The sequence below is a fragment of the Macrobrachium rosenbergii genome, chromosome 48 (genome assembly GCF_040412425.1).
Source record: "Macrobrachium rosenbergii isolate ZJJX-2024 chromosome 48, ASM4041242v1, whole genome shotgun sequence".
NCBI classification, from domain to species: Eukaryota; Metazoa; Arthropoda; class Malacostraca; order Decapoda; family Palaemonidae; genus Macrobrachium; species Macrobrachium rosenbergii.
In genome coordinates this window covers 27,668,420-27,682,747 of record NC_089788.1, presented here as the reverse complement: position 1 = coordinate 27,682,747, position 14,328 = coordinate 27,668,420, and the positions used below count along the sequence as shown (strand labels likewise).

General features: G+C 43.5%; 1 protein-coding gene across 5 annotated transcripts in view; it reads right to left on the bottom strand.

Moving 5' to 3' along the window:
* LOC136831322 (zinc finger-containing ubiquitin peptidase 1-like) overlaps positions 1 to 14,328 on the bottom strand; it is a 308,022-nt gene that overhangs the window by 265,119 nt on the left and 28,575 nt on the right. For 4 of the 5 annotated variants that reach the window (XR_010850840.1, XR_010850839.1, XM_067091557.1 and 1 more), the window contains exons 4-5: positions 13,971 to 14,077; positions 13,658 to 13,826 (exon numbers count right to left, since the gene is read on the bottom strand). Coding sequence is in view for 3 of the 5 variants with exons in the window: in XM_067091557.1 (XP_066947658.1) it covers positions 13,658 to 13,826; positions 13,971 to 14,077 (276 nt within the window). In the remaining 2 variants the exon portion in view is untranslated. The remainder of the gene's footprint in view (positions 1 to 13,657; positions 13,827 to 13,970; positions 14,078 to 14,328) is intronic. The other variant, XM_067091556.1, reaches the window with a different exon arrangement.

The following is a 14,328-nucleotide window of genomic DNA, read 5'->3' as shown; positions in this document are numbered from 1 at the left end:
ATTGTAAGCTAAAACTCTTACATTCTAGTAATATTCAATTATTTACCTTCATTTTGCAACCAACTGGAAGTCTCTAGCACAATATTTCGATTTATGGTGAATTTTTAAAAAAAACTTTTGCCTTACGTCCGCACCAGAAATTCTTTCGTCACGTTGTCGTAATGTTTGCACTGTTTTATATTAGTCGTTACATAAAGTTTTATATATGGAAATGTGCGCAATTTCATGTAGAATACAACAGAAAATAACTCATGGTTGTAGCTTTTATCAGTTTTGAAATATTTTCATATAAATCACGATAACTGCCAAAATTTCAACCTTCGTCAACTTTAACTCGACCGAAATGGTCAAAAACGCAATTATAAGCTAAAACTCTTACATTCTAGTAATATTCAATCATGTACCTTCATTTTGTAACAAACTGGAAGTCTCTAGCACAATATTTCGATTTATGGTGAATTTCTGAAAAAAAAAATTTTTTCCTTACGCCTCTGCTGCTGTAACTCGGCCGAACATCTCAGAAATTCTTTCATCATGTTGTCGTAATGTTTGCATCGTTTTACATTAGTCGTTACATAAACTTTTATATATGAAAATGTGTGCAATTTCATGTAGAATACAACAGAAATTAGCTCATGGTTGTAGCTTTATCAGTTTTGAAATATTTTCACATAAATCACGATAACTGCCAAAATTTCAACCTTCAGTCAACTTTAACTTGACCGAAATGGTCGAAAAACGCAATTGTAAGCTAAAACTCTTACATTCTAGTAATATTCAATCGTTTACCTTCATTTTGCAATAAATTGGAAGTCTCTAGCACAAAATTTTGATTTATGGTGAATTTTAAAAAACATTTTCCTTACGCTCTTGCGCTAACTTGGCCGAACATCTCAGAAATTCTTTTGTCTCGTTGTCGTAATATTTGCACCGTTTTATATTAGTCGATACATAAAGTTTTATATATGAAAATGTGCGCAATTTCATTTACAATACAACAAAAAATAACTCATGGTTGTAGCTTTTATCAATTTTGAAATATTTTCATATCAATCACGATAAATAGAAAAAATTCGACTTTCGGTCAACTTTAACTCGACCGAAATGGTCGAAAACTGCAATTGTAAGCTAAAACACTTGCAGTCTAGTAATATTCAATCAATTAGCTTCATTTTTCAACAAACGGGAAGTCTCTAGCACAATATTTTGATTTATGGTGAATTTTTGAAAAAAAATGTTTTACGTCCAAAACGTTACTTAATTCATGCATCATTTTGTGATAATATTTTCTCTGTGTTGCTTTGATCATTTTAAAATTTGTTATATACCAAAATCATCGCAATTTAGTGTACAATACAACTAAAAAAATTAAGTCGTTAGCTTTAACCGCTTTGCTTACAGCGATTTGTATACAATTATATACGAGTTTTTTTTTTTTTCGCTGTCATATATTCCAATATTTATATATGATAATGATATTTTTTCATTTCTGATGGTTGCATACTAAACTTCAGGCAATGACAAAAAAAATGAGCCAAAAATGAACTCTTAATCTTAAAAACTAAGCGTGCTGTGATTTTTTGAAAAAAAATTTTATCCGCTTCGGCACTAACTCACCGAACGCCGCCTGCATACGGGAGACGTTTTTGTAAATAGGGCTTCGGCGTTAAAGGGTTAACTGAGCATCAGAGATTACAAAAATCCCCTCTGATATTCTTGGTTCTCTTGAGGTAATACCTCAATGCTCTCACTGGGCACAACACTCTCTCTTGATCTGAAGGTCCCACCAGTTCTGTAAGGCTTTGAATGGAAAAAGAACGAGACCATGGATTAGAAGGGTTCTTGTTTTTAGCTAGGAAACCTAGATGTACGTGTGTACTGCAGTCTCTTGGGGAAAAGCCAACTTGTTTATCCAGAGCATGCAGCTCACTGACTCATTTTGCTGTGGCTAAGGCTATTAAAAATAGTGTTTTTCTGCATAAGTCTCTAAAAGAAGACGTGTGAATTGGTTGAAAAGGAGGACCTGATAACCAATGTACCACAACATTTAGGTTCCAAGACACTGGGGATTGCGACTTCTGTTTTATGGTGTCAAAGGACTTAACCAAATCCGAAATGTCTGGGTTAGAGGAAATGTCTAAACCTCTATGCTTGAACACTGAGTTCAGCATGGATCTATGGCCCTTGATCGCAGACATCGATAGGCCCCTGGAAGATCTCAGGTTGAGTAAAAATTTAGCTAGCTGGGCTATAGAGGTAGAAGCAGAAGAGATATTAAGTTCCTTACACCATCTGCGAAACACTGCCCACTCAGCTTGGTAGAGCTTGGAAGAAGATTCGCATCTACATCTCGCAATAGCATTCACAACCTCTCTTGAAGACCCTTTCGCTCTGACAACCTTCCTGACAATCTGAAACCTGTCAAGGTGAGAGTGGACAAACCCTGATGAAACTGGTTGAAATGAGGTTGTCTGAGCAGATCTTTCCTCTGTGGAAGGAGCTGTGGAAAGTCCGATAGAAGTTCCAGAAGGTCCGGAAACCATTCCTTTTGAGGACAAAACGGGGCCACCAGAATCATCGATGTGTGATGAGAAGTCCCGAACTTGTTTATTACTTCCCTCACTAAACTGAACGGAGGAAAAGCGTACACTTCCAGGTCTGATTAGTCCCGGAGCATCACATCCGTTGCCCACACTTGAGGTTCTGGCGCCTGAGAGCAATACAGAGGGAGGCGATGGTTCCTGGACCTTGCAAACAAGTCTACCCACGGTTTTCCCCACTGTTTCCACAGATCGGTGCACACCTGCGGATTCAGTGACCATTCCGTGGGTAGAACCTGTTTGCAATGGCTCAACTCGTCTGCTAATACGCTCAAATTGCCCTGAACAAAGCGGGTGAGGATCTGAGTGTTGTTGTTGTGAGCCCATAGAAGATCTCTGGCTACTTCACACAGCAAAAAGGAGTGAGTTTCTCCCTGGTTCCTGATATATGCAAGAGGAGTTGTGTTGTGAGTCATTGCAGCAAAATGTTGAAGCGCCAGGTGAATCGCCTTCAACTCTTTCAGGTTTATATGAAGTTTCCTCTCTTGTAGATACCACGTTCCTGAAACTTCCAGATGTCTTAGAACTGCTCCCCAGCCCATATCCAATGCCTCGGAGAATGTTAGGCTCGGGTTTGGGTGAAATAAAGACTTTCCTATGAGAAACCTTCCTCCTTCGAGCCACCACCGAAGATCCTCCTTTATTTCCTGGGTGATGGGGAATACAAAGGAATCTGGGAGAGTCTTCCTGCTCCAATTGGCCTTTAGGAAGAACTGTAAAGGCCTCACATGCAGTCTCCCTAAAGGAACGAACAACTCGATAGAGGAGAGGGTTCCTAAAAGGATCATCCAATTGTTGGCAGAGCAAGACTGAAGATTCAGAAAGTGACGGATCTTTTGGGTGCACAACTGTACTCTCTTGCCTGACGGAAAAGGTCAAAAAGTCAGAGAGTCTATCCTCATTACCAAATAGACTATTGATGGAGAAGGGACTAGTTGGGACTTTTCTTGGTTGATTAAAATGCCTAAATCCTGAGCTAACTGCAGAGTTTTGAGAAGTCCTCCATACATTTCTTCTGAGACGAGCCAGTCGTCCAGATATAGGCATACTTTCACGCTCATCAGGTGAAGCCATTGTGATAGAGGGGTGAGTACTCTGGTGAAGACTTGAGAGGCTGTTGGCAACCTGGAGCACAGAGCCTGAAACTGGAAAACCTTGTCCTGGAATACAAACCTCAAGAATTTCCTGGAACCTCGGTATATTGAGATATGACAATAAGCGTCTCTCATGTCTATGGAGACCATCTAGTCTCCTTGATGAACTGCGGCGAGAACTGAGTTGTTCATCTGCATCTTGAACTTTATGGTTTGAACAAAGAAGTTCAGAGCACTTACATCCAGGACCGGTCTCCAACGCCCTGATGCCTTGGGGACTACAAAAAGGCAATTGTAAAACCCCTCTGATGATGTCTCCTACTTCTTCTATTGCTCTTTTCTGAAGAAGAGCTGCAACTTCCTTTGAGAGGGACAAAAACCTCTCCAAACCTTCCGAGTACAGTAAACCACCCGTATTCGCGGGGGATGTGTACCACACGCCCCCGCGAATAGCTGAAATCCACGAATACTTAAAACCCCTCTAAAAACACTTAGAACTGCCTATTTTGATAGTTCAAACACAAAAAAATCTCTAAAAATGCTTATACCTGAGTATTTTAATATTTTTATCACAAAAAGTGCATTTAATCATGAAAATTATATGAAAATACAGTAATGAATGAATATTTCTCTATGAAAAATATCACGAATGGTCAAATTTTCCGCGAATAATGTGTATACACGTTCCACAGAGAAATCCGCAAATAGGCGAGTCCGCGAATCGTGAGACTGCGAATAAGGGGGTTTACTGTACGCCCTTAAGGCAATAGGAAAGGACATCAAAGGGTGTTTCTCCTTGAAGGGGATAGAATATCCTTCTCTGAGTACTTGAGGTACCCATGGCTCTACTGACCTGGCTTCCCACTGCTTCCAAAAATGTAGGAATTTGGCGGCCACTGGGAGACGGAGGACCAGAGTCTCACTTGCTAGAGGCTGGTCTAGAAGATTTCTTTGAAATGGGACGAACATATCTTGGTTCATGCTTGGGCGAGAGGAAGCTCTTCCTCTGCTACCTCGAAAGGGCTGTGGCTGAAGAGGAGAGAATGGACGAGGATTAAACGATACCGAAGGGGCACGGCTGAAATCCTTTAGTTGTTTGGGCAAGAAGATCGTGTGAAGCCTTCTTCTAAAGTTCTGTAGCTACTTGTTTCAACTTCGCTTGAGGGAAAAGGCTGCTTTTGTCCAATGGGGCGAAAAGAAGAGAGGATCTCTGGGACAGAGTGACTCCCTTGGTGGTGAATGAGCACCACATCTCCCTCTTCTTTAACATACCTGTAGAGAAGTGAGCAGCTAGTTCTTGTGCCCCATCTCTAATCACCTTATTGGTGCAAAAAAGAACCCTGAGCCAGTCGGCAGTGAAATTGTCCTGTAGAGAAGCACAATCCTCAATTTTTTTCAGTAAGCCCCACCATCCAGTTGAAGAAACTGAGGATCTCAAATACTTTGTAGGTGTCTTTCACCAAGCAGTCAAGCTCCGAGGAAGAAAACATAATCTTTTCCGTGTCAAAGGCTGATCTACGAGCAGGATCAATGAGGTCAAAGAAGTCTCCTTGGGAGGAGGCAGAAACTACCAAGAAGGGTGCTTCCCCGCTCACATAAAACACATACTTCCTCTTCAAAAGGCGCGAAGGAGGAGAGCAAAACACTGCTTTGCCTAAGTCTCTCTTCTCGGATAACGAAGAGTCAATACCTGACAACGCTTTCTTGGAGGATATTAAGACAGCCATCTTCGGGGGTTTAGCCGAGCCTGCAGGTTGCAGTAACATTAATGAAGATCCAGGAGAAGGGGGCGCCGCGGTGGAAAAATACAATGGAAAACAGAACAAATAGTAGTTTAATGGTGATGCATAAGAAGACAAAGGCTGTTCTTGTTCAGGTTCCTCTTCTGCTGACGAAATAGCAGACAGTGCCAAGTCCTGATGTGGTTCCTCCGGTTTCTGAAGAGAAGACAAAGGCTTTTTCACAAGCTCCAAGATATTATCCAATTGCTGATGGATTGGGAGCAATGAGTATTTTGAGGAGCTGGTACTAGGGTCGTCTTTGGTCGTTCAGTGATAGGAGAAGAGGATACAGTCTTTGAAGTTCACTTGACAGAAGATGCCGAAACAGGTTGACCCGCTGAAATACGAACATCTGAGTCAGAAGAACCCTCAGGCAAGTAATCCAACGCTGGATGAGAACTGGAAGCTAATGGGATATCGGGAGCTACTGCTCCCACTGATACCAATGCATGCTTATGAGCCCCTGGGAGCTCTGATCCCATGGGAGAAGTTGATCTCTTTGTGTACTTATGAGACAATTGGCGCTTGGGAGCCACTGGAAGCTGAAGAGCCACTGGGAGCTCGGTATCCAACGGGAGCTCTCTATCGTCCCAATGGCTGCATGAGGGATCTTGATGCTTTTGGCACTTACAAGGAATTGATGGCTGTTCAATCAAAACGTGTTTCTTCAAAGGTCTGGAGGAATCCTGAAACCGCCAATCACGTCCTTTGGGCTCAGAATCAGAGCCACTGGAGGATAAGGTGTGGGCCATTGGTACACCTTTCCAGAGCTTGGCTACCGAAACCAGGGAAGTAGCGACAGGTTCGGATGAGGGAGCAACTACTCGTGGGCAAACCCCAATGACCTCCCTCAGACTTTCGGTTTGCCTCCTCCCAGGTGCAAGGGAGTTTGGCAGGGACCTCCGTCTAGGAGCATCAGTGGGATGAGAAGCCAACCCCTCCACTGACACAACACTAGTACTAGCACTTGCACTGACACTTGCACTGGGATCAACACTTGCCTTATATAAAAAGGACTCTAACAGAAGCTCCTATTTGAGCAACTGAATTTACTAATGCATCAAACTTTTTATCTATCCGAGCTTCGAGACTGGCAATGGCACTAGGTTCAGAGGGAAGGGAGCCAGGTAATGGAGTTGTAGGGAGAGCGAAAGAAGTAGGAGCAGGTGAGCGAGAGGTCACAGGTGTCGAAAGGACCGGTTCCAGAGTAGAGGACACTGAAGCTCTAGCTTTGGCTCTAGCAGCTGCCTTTCTATGCATAGCTTTCTCTAACTTATCTAAATGGCTGGTCAAAATTCTCCATTTAACTTCATCCCAGTCCCTACATTCTTCGCGTGTCAAGTTGGGAGAACATACTTGTCATTGGCAATGATAACATACTAAATGAGTCATATTTAGAGGAGGTTAACCTAGTATTGCAGCCCTTACTGCAATACTGGTTACTAGTCACACTCGAGTTTGACATATTAAAGAAAAAATCACAAAAGCTGAGCTAAGCTAAGCTTATCTAACTGAAAATATAGCGCAGAGGCTACCAAATCAAAGAATGCCTCACCAAATCCTTAGAAATTAATCCAAACCATCCAGTGAAAAACTCCTGAATTCCAAAACAAAGCTGCTGAACAACTGATGTAGGGTCATTAAGAGGCAGAAACGAACTGAGCTCTTCAACTGTGGGCGGGGCACTTACCTACACCAAAACAAAAGAGCGCTACTGATAATTTTCAATTCTAAAGCTGCTGTTAAAGTAGAAACTAATAGCTATGTAATTATTTGGTAAGTTTCATATGTAAAACTTAATTTTATCATGAAAATAACATTTTCATATAAGTAACTTACCAAGTAATTACAGTAGATAGCTGAACTCCACACTGACAGGAGGTGGGATACATGGACATAGTCTACTCCAAAACATTAAGTGATAGTAATGAATCTGAAATAGAAAAGTTTGCTAGCATTGAAACAATGCTTGTCATTCCTTATATAGTAAGAGAGCTACAGCAGGTGAATACTGCATCTGGTTGGTGCTCATCTTAACCTGTAGTGGTGTAGCGGTAATGCCATGGGGCGCCTCTACTTAAGTGGGAGCTTTGCAGTTAAGGATAGGACCGATGGCTAGCAAAGCATATAAGTGCCCATTGCCCTAAGTGCAGTACCATTATAAAAAACAACCAGACAATGCTTTCACCTACACTGAAAACACCACAACCCATCCACTGAGACTGGTGGGTACTCCAGGTACATTGTACCCCTTGGCTGCTGAAAATTCAACACCCTACTTCAAGGCAAAGAGATAGAGGGAGAAAAAGAGATTCCTATGCTTCCTCCCCAAATACCATGCCAGCCACTGATAATGGCCCCAGGGTACTGCAATTTTCAAACACTGTTTCAACTTCTTTTAAATAGTGAGACGCGAAGATCGGTTCACACTTCCAGTAGGTTGATTGCAGAATGGAACTGAGGGACATATGTGCCTGAAAGCTAATAAGGTTGAGACTGTCCTGACATCATGAGCTTTCACTTTAAAAGTAGGCAAAATATCCTCCTGAATCTGAGAGTAGCCTCAGAAACTGAGTCTTTGACAAAGAAGGACAATGCATTCTTAGTCACAGGACATGACAGGTTCTGACAGAGTACTAGAGGTTACTGGATGGTCCTCTGATCTTCTCGGTACTGCTCAGGTAGTAGCTTAAAGCCCTAGCAGGACAAAGGACCCTCTCTTCTTCTTCTGAGCCAAGGTACCCTTTAAGGTCTAAATGGAGAAAGAATGGGGGCCAGGGCTTGGAAAGGTCCTCGTTTCTGGATAAAAATCCAAAGGTAAAGAAGCAAACTGTGTCTCCCTGTGAAAATACCAACCCAAGGCCACAGGGAAGAGAGACTTCCAAATAAGGTTTCTGAGAAGAGGAACTAAGGAGTTCAAAAGAGGGACGTGCCAGCCACTTTAACACTACGTCCGTTAAGATCTGGGATTGATGCAAGATTCAGGACCCCTGTGTTTAAACACTGAGCTGAACACAGCTTGATACCCCTTAATGGTGGAGGGTGAGAGATTCCTAGATCTCCTCGGATAAAGAAGGAAATCCGCAATTTGGGTCACAGACGTCTCAGAAGAAGAGACGTTGAGTCTGAGACACCAGCTTTGGAAAATTGCCCCTTAGCCTGGAAGACACAGCTAGGAAATTGACATCTGCATCTTGCAATAGTCTCTGCAGCATGTCTTGAAAATCCTTACGCTCTGACCAGCTTCCAGACATTCTGAAGCCTGTCAGGGCAAGAGCAGACAACCCTTTGTTATCTCTTAAAGTGAGGTTGTCTGAGTAGACAGTTTTTGGGGAAGGAGTCTCGGAAAGTCTACCCACAACCATAGCAGGTCCTGGAACCATTCTTTCATGGGCAGAAATGGGCTATGAGAGTCATCATAACATTGAGATGAGCCCAAGACTTGTTCAGCACTTCCCTGACCATGTTGCAGGGAGGAAAGGCGTAGAGGTCCAAGTAGGACCAATCTAGCAGGATGGCGTCTGTTGCCCATGCTAGAGGGTCTGGGATCTGAGAACAAAAGAGGAAGGCGATGGTTCCTTGAGGTGGCAAACAGGTCCAATGTCAACCTGCCCCATAGTTCCGCAGATTCTGAGAGACCAGGGGATCCAAAGTACATCTGGTGGAAAGGACCTGCTTTCGACGGCTCAGTTCATCTGCCAGAATATTTAGTTTGCCCTGAATAAATTGAGTGACTAGACTCACTCGATTTTCATCTGTCCACATTAGAAGGTCTTTAGCTGTCTGGGAGAGAGAAAATAAGTGAGTGTCCCCTCGCTTCCAAATGTATGTTAGGGCTGTGGTATTGTCTGAATGGACTACTACAGTCTTGTTGTGAACTAGGGTCGAGAAACACTGAAGCCCTAAGTGAACTGCATTTAGCCCTCTTGACGCTGATGTGAAGGTTTTGTTCTTCCAGCAACCATGTCCTGGAAACTTCCCAGTTCCACAGGAGGGCTCCCAACCTAGAACTGACGAATCTGAATAGAACTCTAGGTCTGGGCTCAGAGGATGAAGGGGTTTCCTTCTGAAAGTCTATGTTCAGACTGCCACCATTGCTGGTCTGACTTGACCTCTGGGTTTACGGGAAATATGTAGGTGCCTGGCTGTGTTTCCCTGTCCCGGTTGGCCTTGAGGCAGAATTGTCAAACTCTCATATGAAGTTTGCCTAACTTGACGGATGTCTTGATGGATGGCAGAGTCCCCAGTAAGCTCATCCACTGATAGGCAGAGCAAGACAAAAGGGCTAGAAACTTGTGGACCGTCTGAAGGCAGCTGGTGATTCTCTTGGCAGACGGAAAAGCCCAAAAAGTCAGAGTTGAGACTCATCCCCACATAGTGGAACTCTTGTGATGGGGCAACTGGGACTTCTGAAGATTGATGATAATTCCTGGTTCCTGAGAAAGGAGATGTTCGAGTCCTTTGTACAATTTTCCCTTGAAGGGGTCAAAGAGGCAAGTCACCCAGATACAAACTGATGTTTATGCCTATAAAATGAAGTCATTATTTTGTTAGTGGACACTTGAGGTGCCGTAGAGAGGCCAAAGCAAAGGGCCCAAAACAAGCTGGTGCCGGGTGCTTGGGTGGCACCAGGCACTCCAAGAGGAGCCATGCGTTTAGACACTGATGCGGGGCACCTGAGAGGGTGTCCTGGAAGATGAACCTTAGATACTTCCTTGAATCTGGATGAATGGGGAAGTGGAAGTATGCATCTGGCATATCTAAAGTTATTATCCAATCGCCCTGGTGAGAGGATGAAAGGACTGACTGGTTCGTCTCCATTTGAACTTCATCTTCCAGATGAAGAGACTGCGGGCGTTTATGTTGAGGACTGGTCTCCAAACCCCGATGATTTGGGGACCACAAACAGACGGAAGTAGAAGCCCTCTGAGTTGATGTCCTTGACTTCTTCTATGGCTCTCTTTTGAAGGAGAGAGGAGACCTCCTCCAAAAGGGCCTGATGTTTTTCCAAGCCTCTTGAGTAGGCTGTCAAAACGATGGGAGAAGGGACTAAAGTGGAGGCTCTCCATGAATGGAATGGAGCAGTCCTTCCTCAGAACTCTGACAATCCACTGTTCCATCCCTCTGATACTCCACTACCCAAAACTCGAGAAGACTGGCTCCAACTTGTGCACGGAGGAATTCTTCCTCATTTCTTGGGCAAGGACTTGAGCTCATCTTGATAGTTCTGGTCAATAAGTGGACATTGGAGCAGGTCCTAGACTGGACTTGGGCTCACTCCCATGAAAGGAGTGTAGCTGGAGAGGAGAGGAGAGACCATCTTAGGAACAAACGCGGACGAAACCTTGGGGCACTTGGAAGAATGCTCCAGAAGTCGACTTCTATTGGAGGTTCGACTTCTGGGCCTGAATGACTACTTTAGTGGAAAGGGAGCACTATAAATCTCTTTTCTTCAAAATCCCCAAAAGAGAAAAGAGCTGCAAGCTCAAGAGAGCCATCCTTGATGATCTTGTCAGCACAAGAAAGGACTCCTAGCCAGTCGGAGGCAAAGTCTCCAACTAAATCATGCAATCTTTCATCTTCTTGGCTAGTGCTTTCAACATCCAGTCCAAAAAACTGTAAGCTTCAAGCATCTCAAAGAGGTCAAGTTCTGCCAACGAAAAACATAATTTTCACTGATGAAAATGCCGAGGGTCGGGAAGAAGGAGCTTTCCCAGTGGCATAGGAAAGAAAACTACGGATTAAGAGAGAGGGAGGGAAGACAAAGGAAGCCTTTCCTTGGTCACTCTTAGCAGTAAACCAAACTTCAATCTCCTTGAGTGCCTTCCTAGAAGATGAGGAAAGCACCATTGTGGGGAGCCTAGGTCTGTCATCTGGATGGCTCCTCATCAGGAAGATCAAGGTAGGCAAGACTGGGGCAAGCTAGAGCCAAAAAAGGGTAGGAGAGCTCGCCCACAAATATTGAAGGAGACCTGCATAGGCTAGGAGACCTGTGGTCAGAAATGGGCACTTGGTGCTCTGAGCAGGAGAGTGATACTGAAGAGTTGGTGCCGGACACTTAGGAGCTGACACCTGGAGCTTGGGAGCTGGTGCCGGGTGCTTGGCAATTGCCGCTGAGTGCTTGGGGGCTGGCGCCAGGCACTCGGAAACTGGTGGCAGACACTCAGGAGCTGGTGTCAGGAGCTTGTGAGGAGATGGGTGCTTGAATGAAGACAACAGGCACCTGAGAGGGATCGTTGGGCGCTTGGGAGCCAAATACTGATGCCCAACAGAAGTACACACAGGAGAGAACTACACAGGCAGTCCCATGCGCTATATTAAGGTTGAGGACTGCACCCAGTTCCTTAAACTGCTAACTGGGCAGCAGAGAAGAGCAGCCAGCATTGCCTGTGTGCCTCTTCAATGGATGAGGCAAATCAAGAAAGCGCTTGCGATGCTTCCAATTCTGGGCTGGAGCCTAGAGAGTCAGACAACAAATGGTGCACATCCAAGATGCCTTTCCGGCAGCTGTCTGTCGAAACCTGGGATATATGTGCAACAGGTTCAACTGAGGGGGCAGCAACCCGTGGGCAAACCCCACCAGCCTCCTTTGGACTTCTGGCTGTCTTCTCCCAGGTTCAGGGGAGCAGGACAGGGACCTTGGTCTAAGAGAACCGGAGGGATGAGAAGCCACCTCCTCCACTTGCATAACACTGTCTCCGGTCAAGACGCCTTTCCAGTGGCTGTCTGCCGATACCTGGGAACGCGCAACAGGTTTGACTGAGGGGGAAGCTACCCATGGGCCAACCCCCTCAGTCTCTATTGGACTTTCAGTATGTCTTCTCCCGGGTTTTGGGGAGTATGACAGTGACCTTGGTCTAGGAGAACCAAAGAGGCAAGTAGCCACTTCCTCCACTTCACTGTATTCACTACTAGGTTAAAATCTTGTTAAACATAGACTCGAGACTGGCAAGGGTCGGAAGCAAGGGAGCCAGGCGCAGGAGTAGGTGGATTAAAAGTAGGCGAGCTAGTAGCAGGAGAAAAAGTGGAAAGGGGGAAGAACGAATGGCAGGGTTATCTTCTAACCTACGCTTAGCTAAAAGAAGCATGTTTCTTGGTGCCAGAGGCTGCATTCTTCTTCCTATCACTAACTTCTCTAGGTAAGATTTAAGTAACTTCCACTTAAGCTCACTTGGCACCGGGAGCTGGAGAGTGGGCACTGGGCGTTCAAGAGCTGGCACCGGGCACTCATGCAATCATTACATTCAGCACCAGTTCGTCCTTACTACATTACTGCACCCTTCACTTGCTGCAAATTATGTCTCCTTACTACAAGGGTCATAAGAAGATTTGATCAATCTGTTTCAAACCTTCACTATAATAGCGAAAACTAGATAAACTTGAATCACACAGAACAACAACAAAAACTGGAAAACTGATCCTGAAAGCTATCAAAGCTTGAAGGCTACTCAAAACAAGTGATTATACTCCACCACAATCCACCCATACAACTGAAAATCTGTAAACAAAAGCTGCAGCAAACCCCCAATGTCACTCGAGAGCCGGCAGAAACAGAATGAGGTTTTCTGTTAAGTTGTTTCCAGTACTCCCATTAGTGGGTGAGGCTTGTCGCCTATACTAAACTATCATAGTGCTACCGCGATTTTTAAAGTAAAGGCTGCCACGTGAGTTGAAACTACTGTATAGCTATGTAATTACCTGGTAAGTTACTTTTATGAAACTGCTTTTCAAACCAAACTGCACATAGATGAAGGCCTCCACCACCATAAAAAGTAAAGAAAACTAAGGTATTACTAACAATAGGAAACTCAAAGAAGGATGAAATGCTAACACTGTGTGAGGCAAGTGAGACATATTCCTAAAATTCACACCTAGCATGAGATTACTAAGTACTGTACCAAATTATGCTACCATATCCAGTAATCTTTCATCTGCCATTATTTTATATAAAACTGATCAAATCCAAATATATTTAATGCTATGCGAATCACTAGGCTGATACCGATTGGAAAAATCATGGCAAGACACATTTATTACCTACATTTACATATAATGTCTTTATCTGGTTTTCAAGTGGCAGTCTAATCAATCATATTGCCTACAAATTATAAAGGTTATATCAATTATATATTTCCTTAACATCTTTTATTATAATACCACATTACAACAGAACACCTCTTACCTTTTGTACACGATCGACCATCATCAATACCATTCTTTTCAGCTATCTTAAGTTCTATCTGTCTCTCATAGTAGTCTGCTACTGTCATCTCACCCGCATAAACTGCTCTCTGCATGTTTGTTAGAGATTGCTGTGAAAAATTCCCTTCGTTGTCCATCCCATACTGAGCCTGTAAATAGATTTCCTAAAGTCCAATGAAATACAATGGAATTTTTATGACTACTACAGTATATGGTACATGCATATAAATAAACATTTCTATAAGATCATCACATTACTTTTAGTACTACTAACATTCTGCTCCTTAGCATACCCTCAGTAGTGAGAACTCTTGCTGTTCTCTCATTTTTTGAACTTCTTTCTCTTGCTTCTCTAAATCTGTTACCAATCTCCTCTCCCATCCACCCTCTTCTGGAGTAACTGGAGAGATAGGAGTGAGAATCCACATTAATAAGCCTTTTTTTTGAAGAAACAACTGTAGAATATAGTCTGCTATCTTTACCTTAAAGCAAAGAGCATCAGTACTATCTGAAAGCTTCTTTTATAAAACAAAGATTAGTGCAAGGATCATCACTATATTTCCATATGTAAGGTTATGGATTTTTAATTGCAAGAAAAACTTTTTCCTCCCAAGGAAAATTCACAATATATAAACTTTCCCTCAGCATACA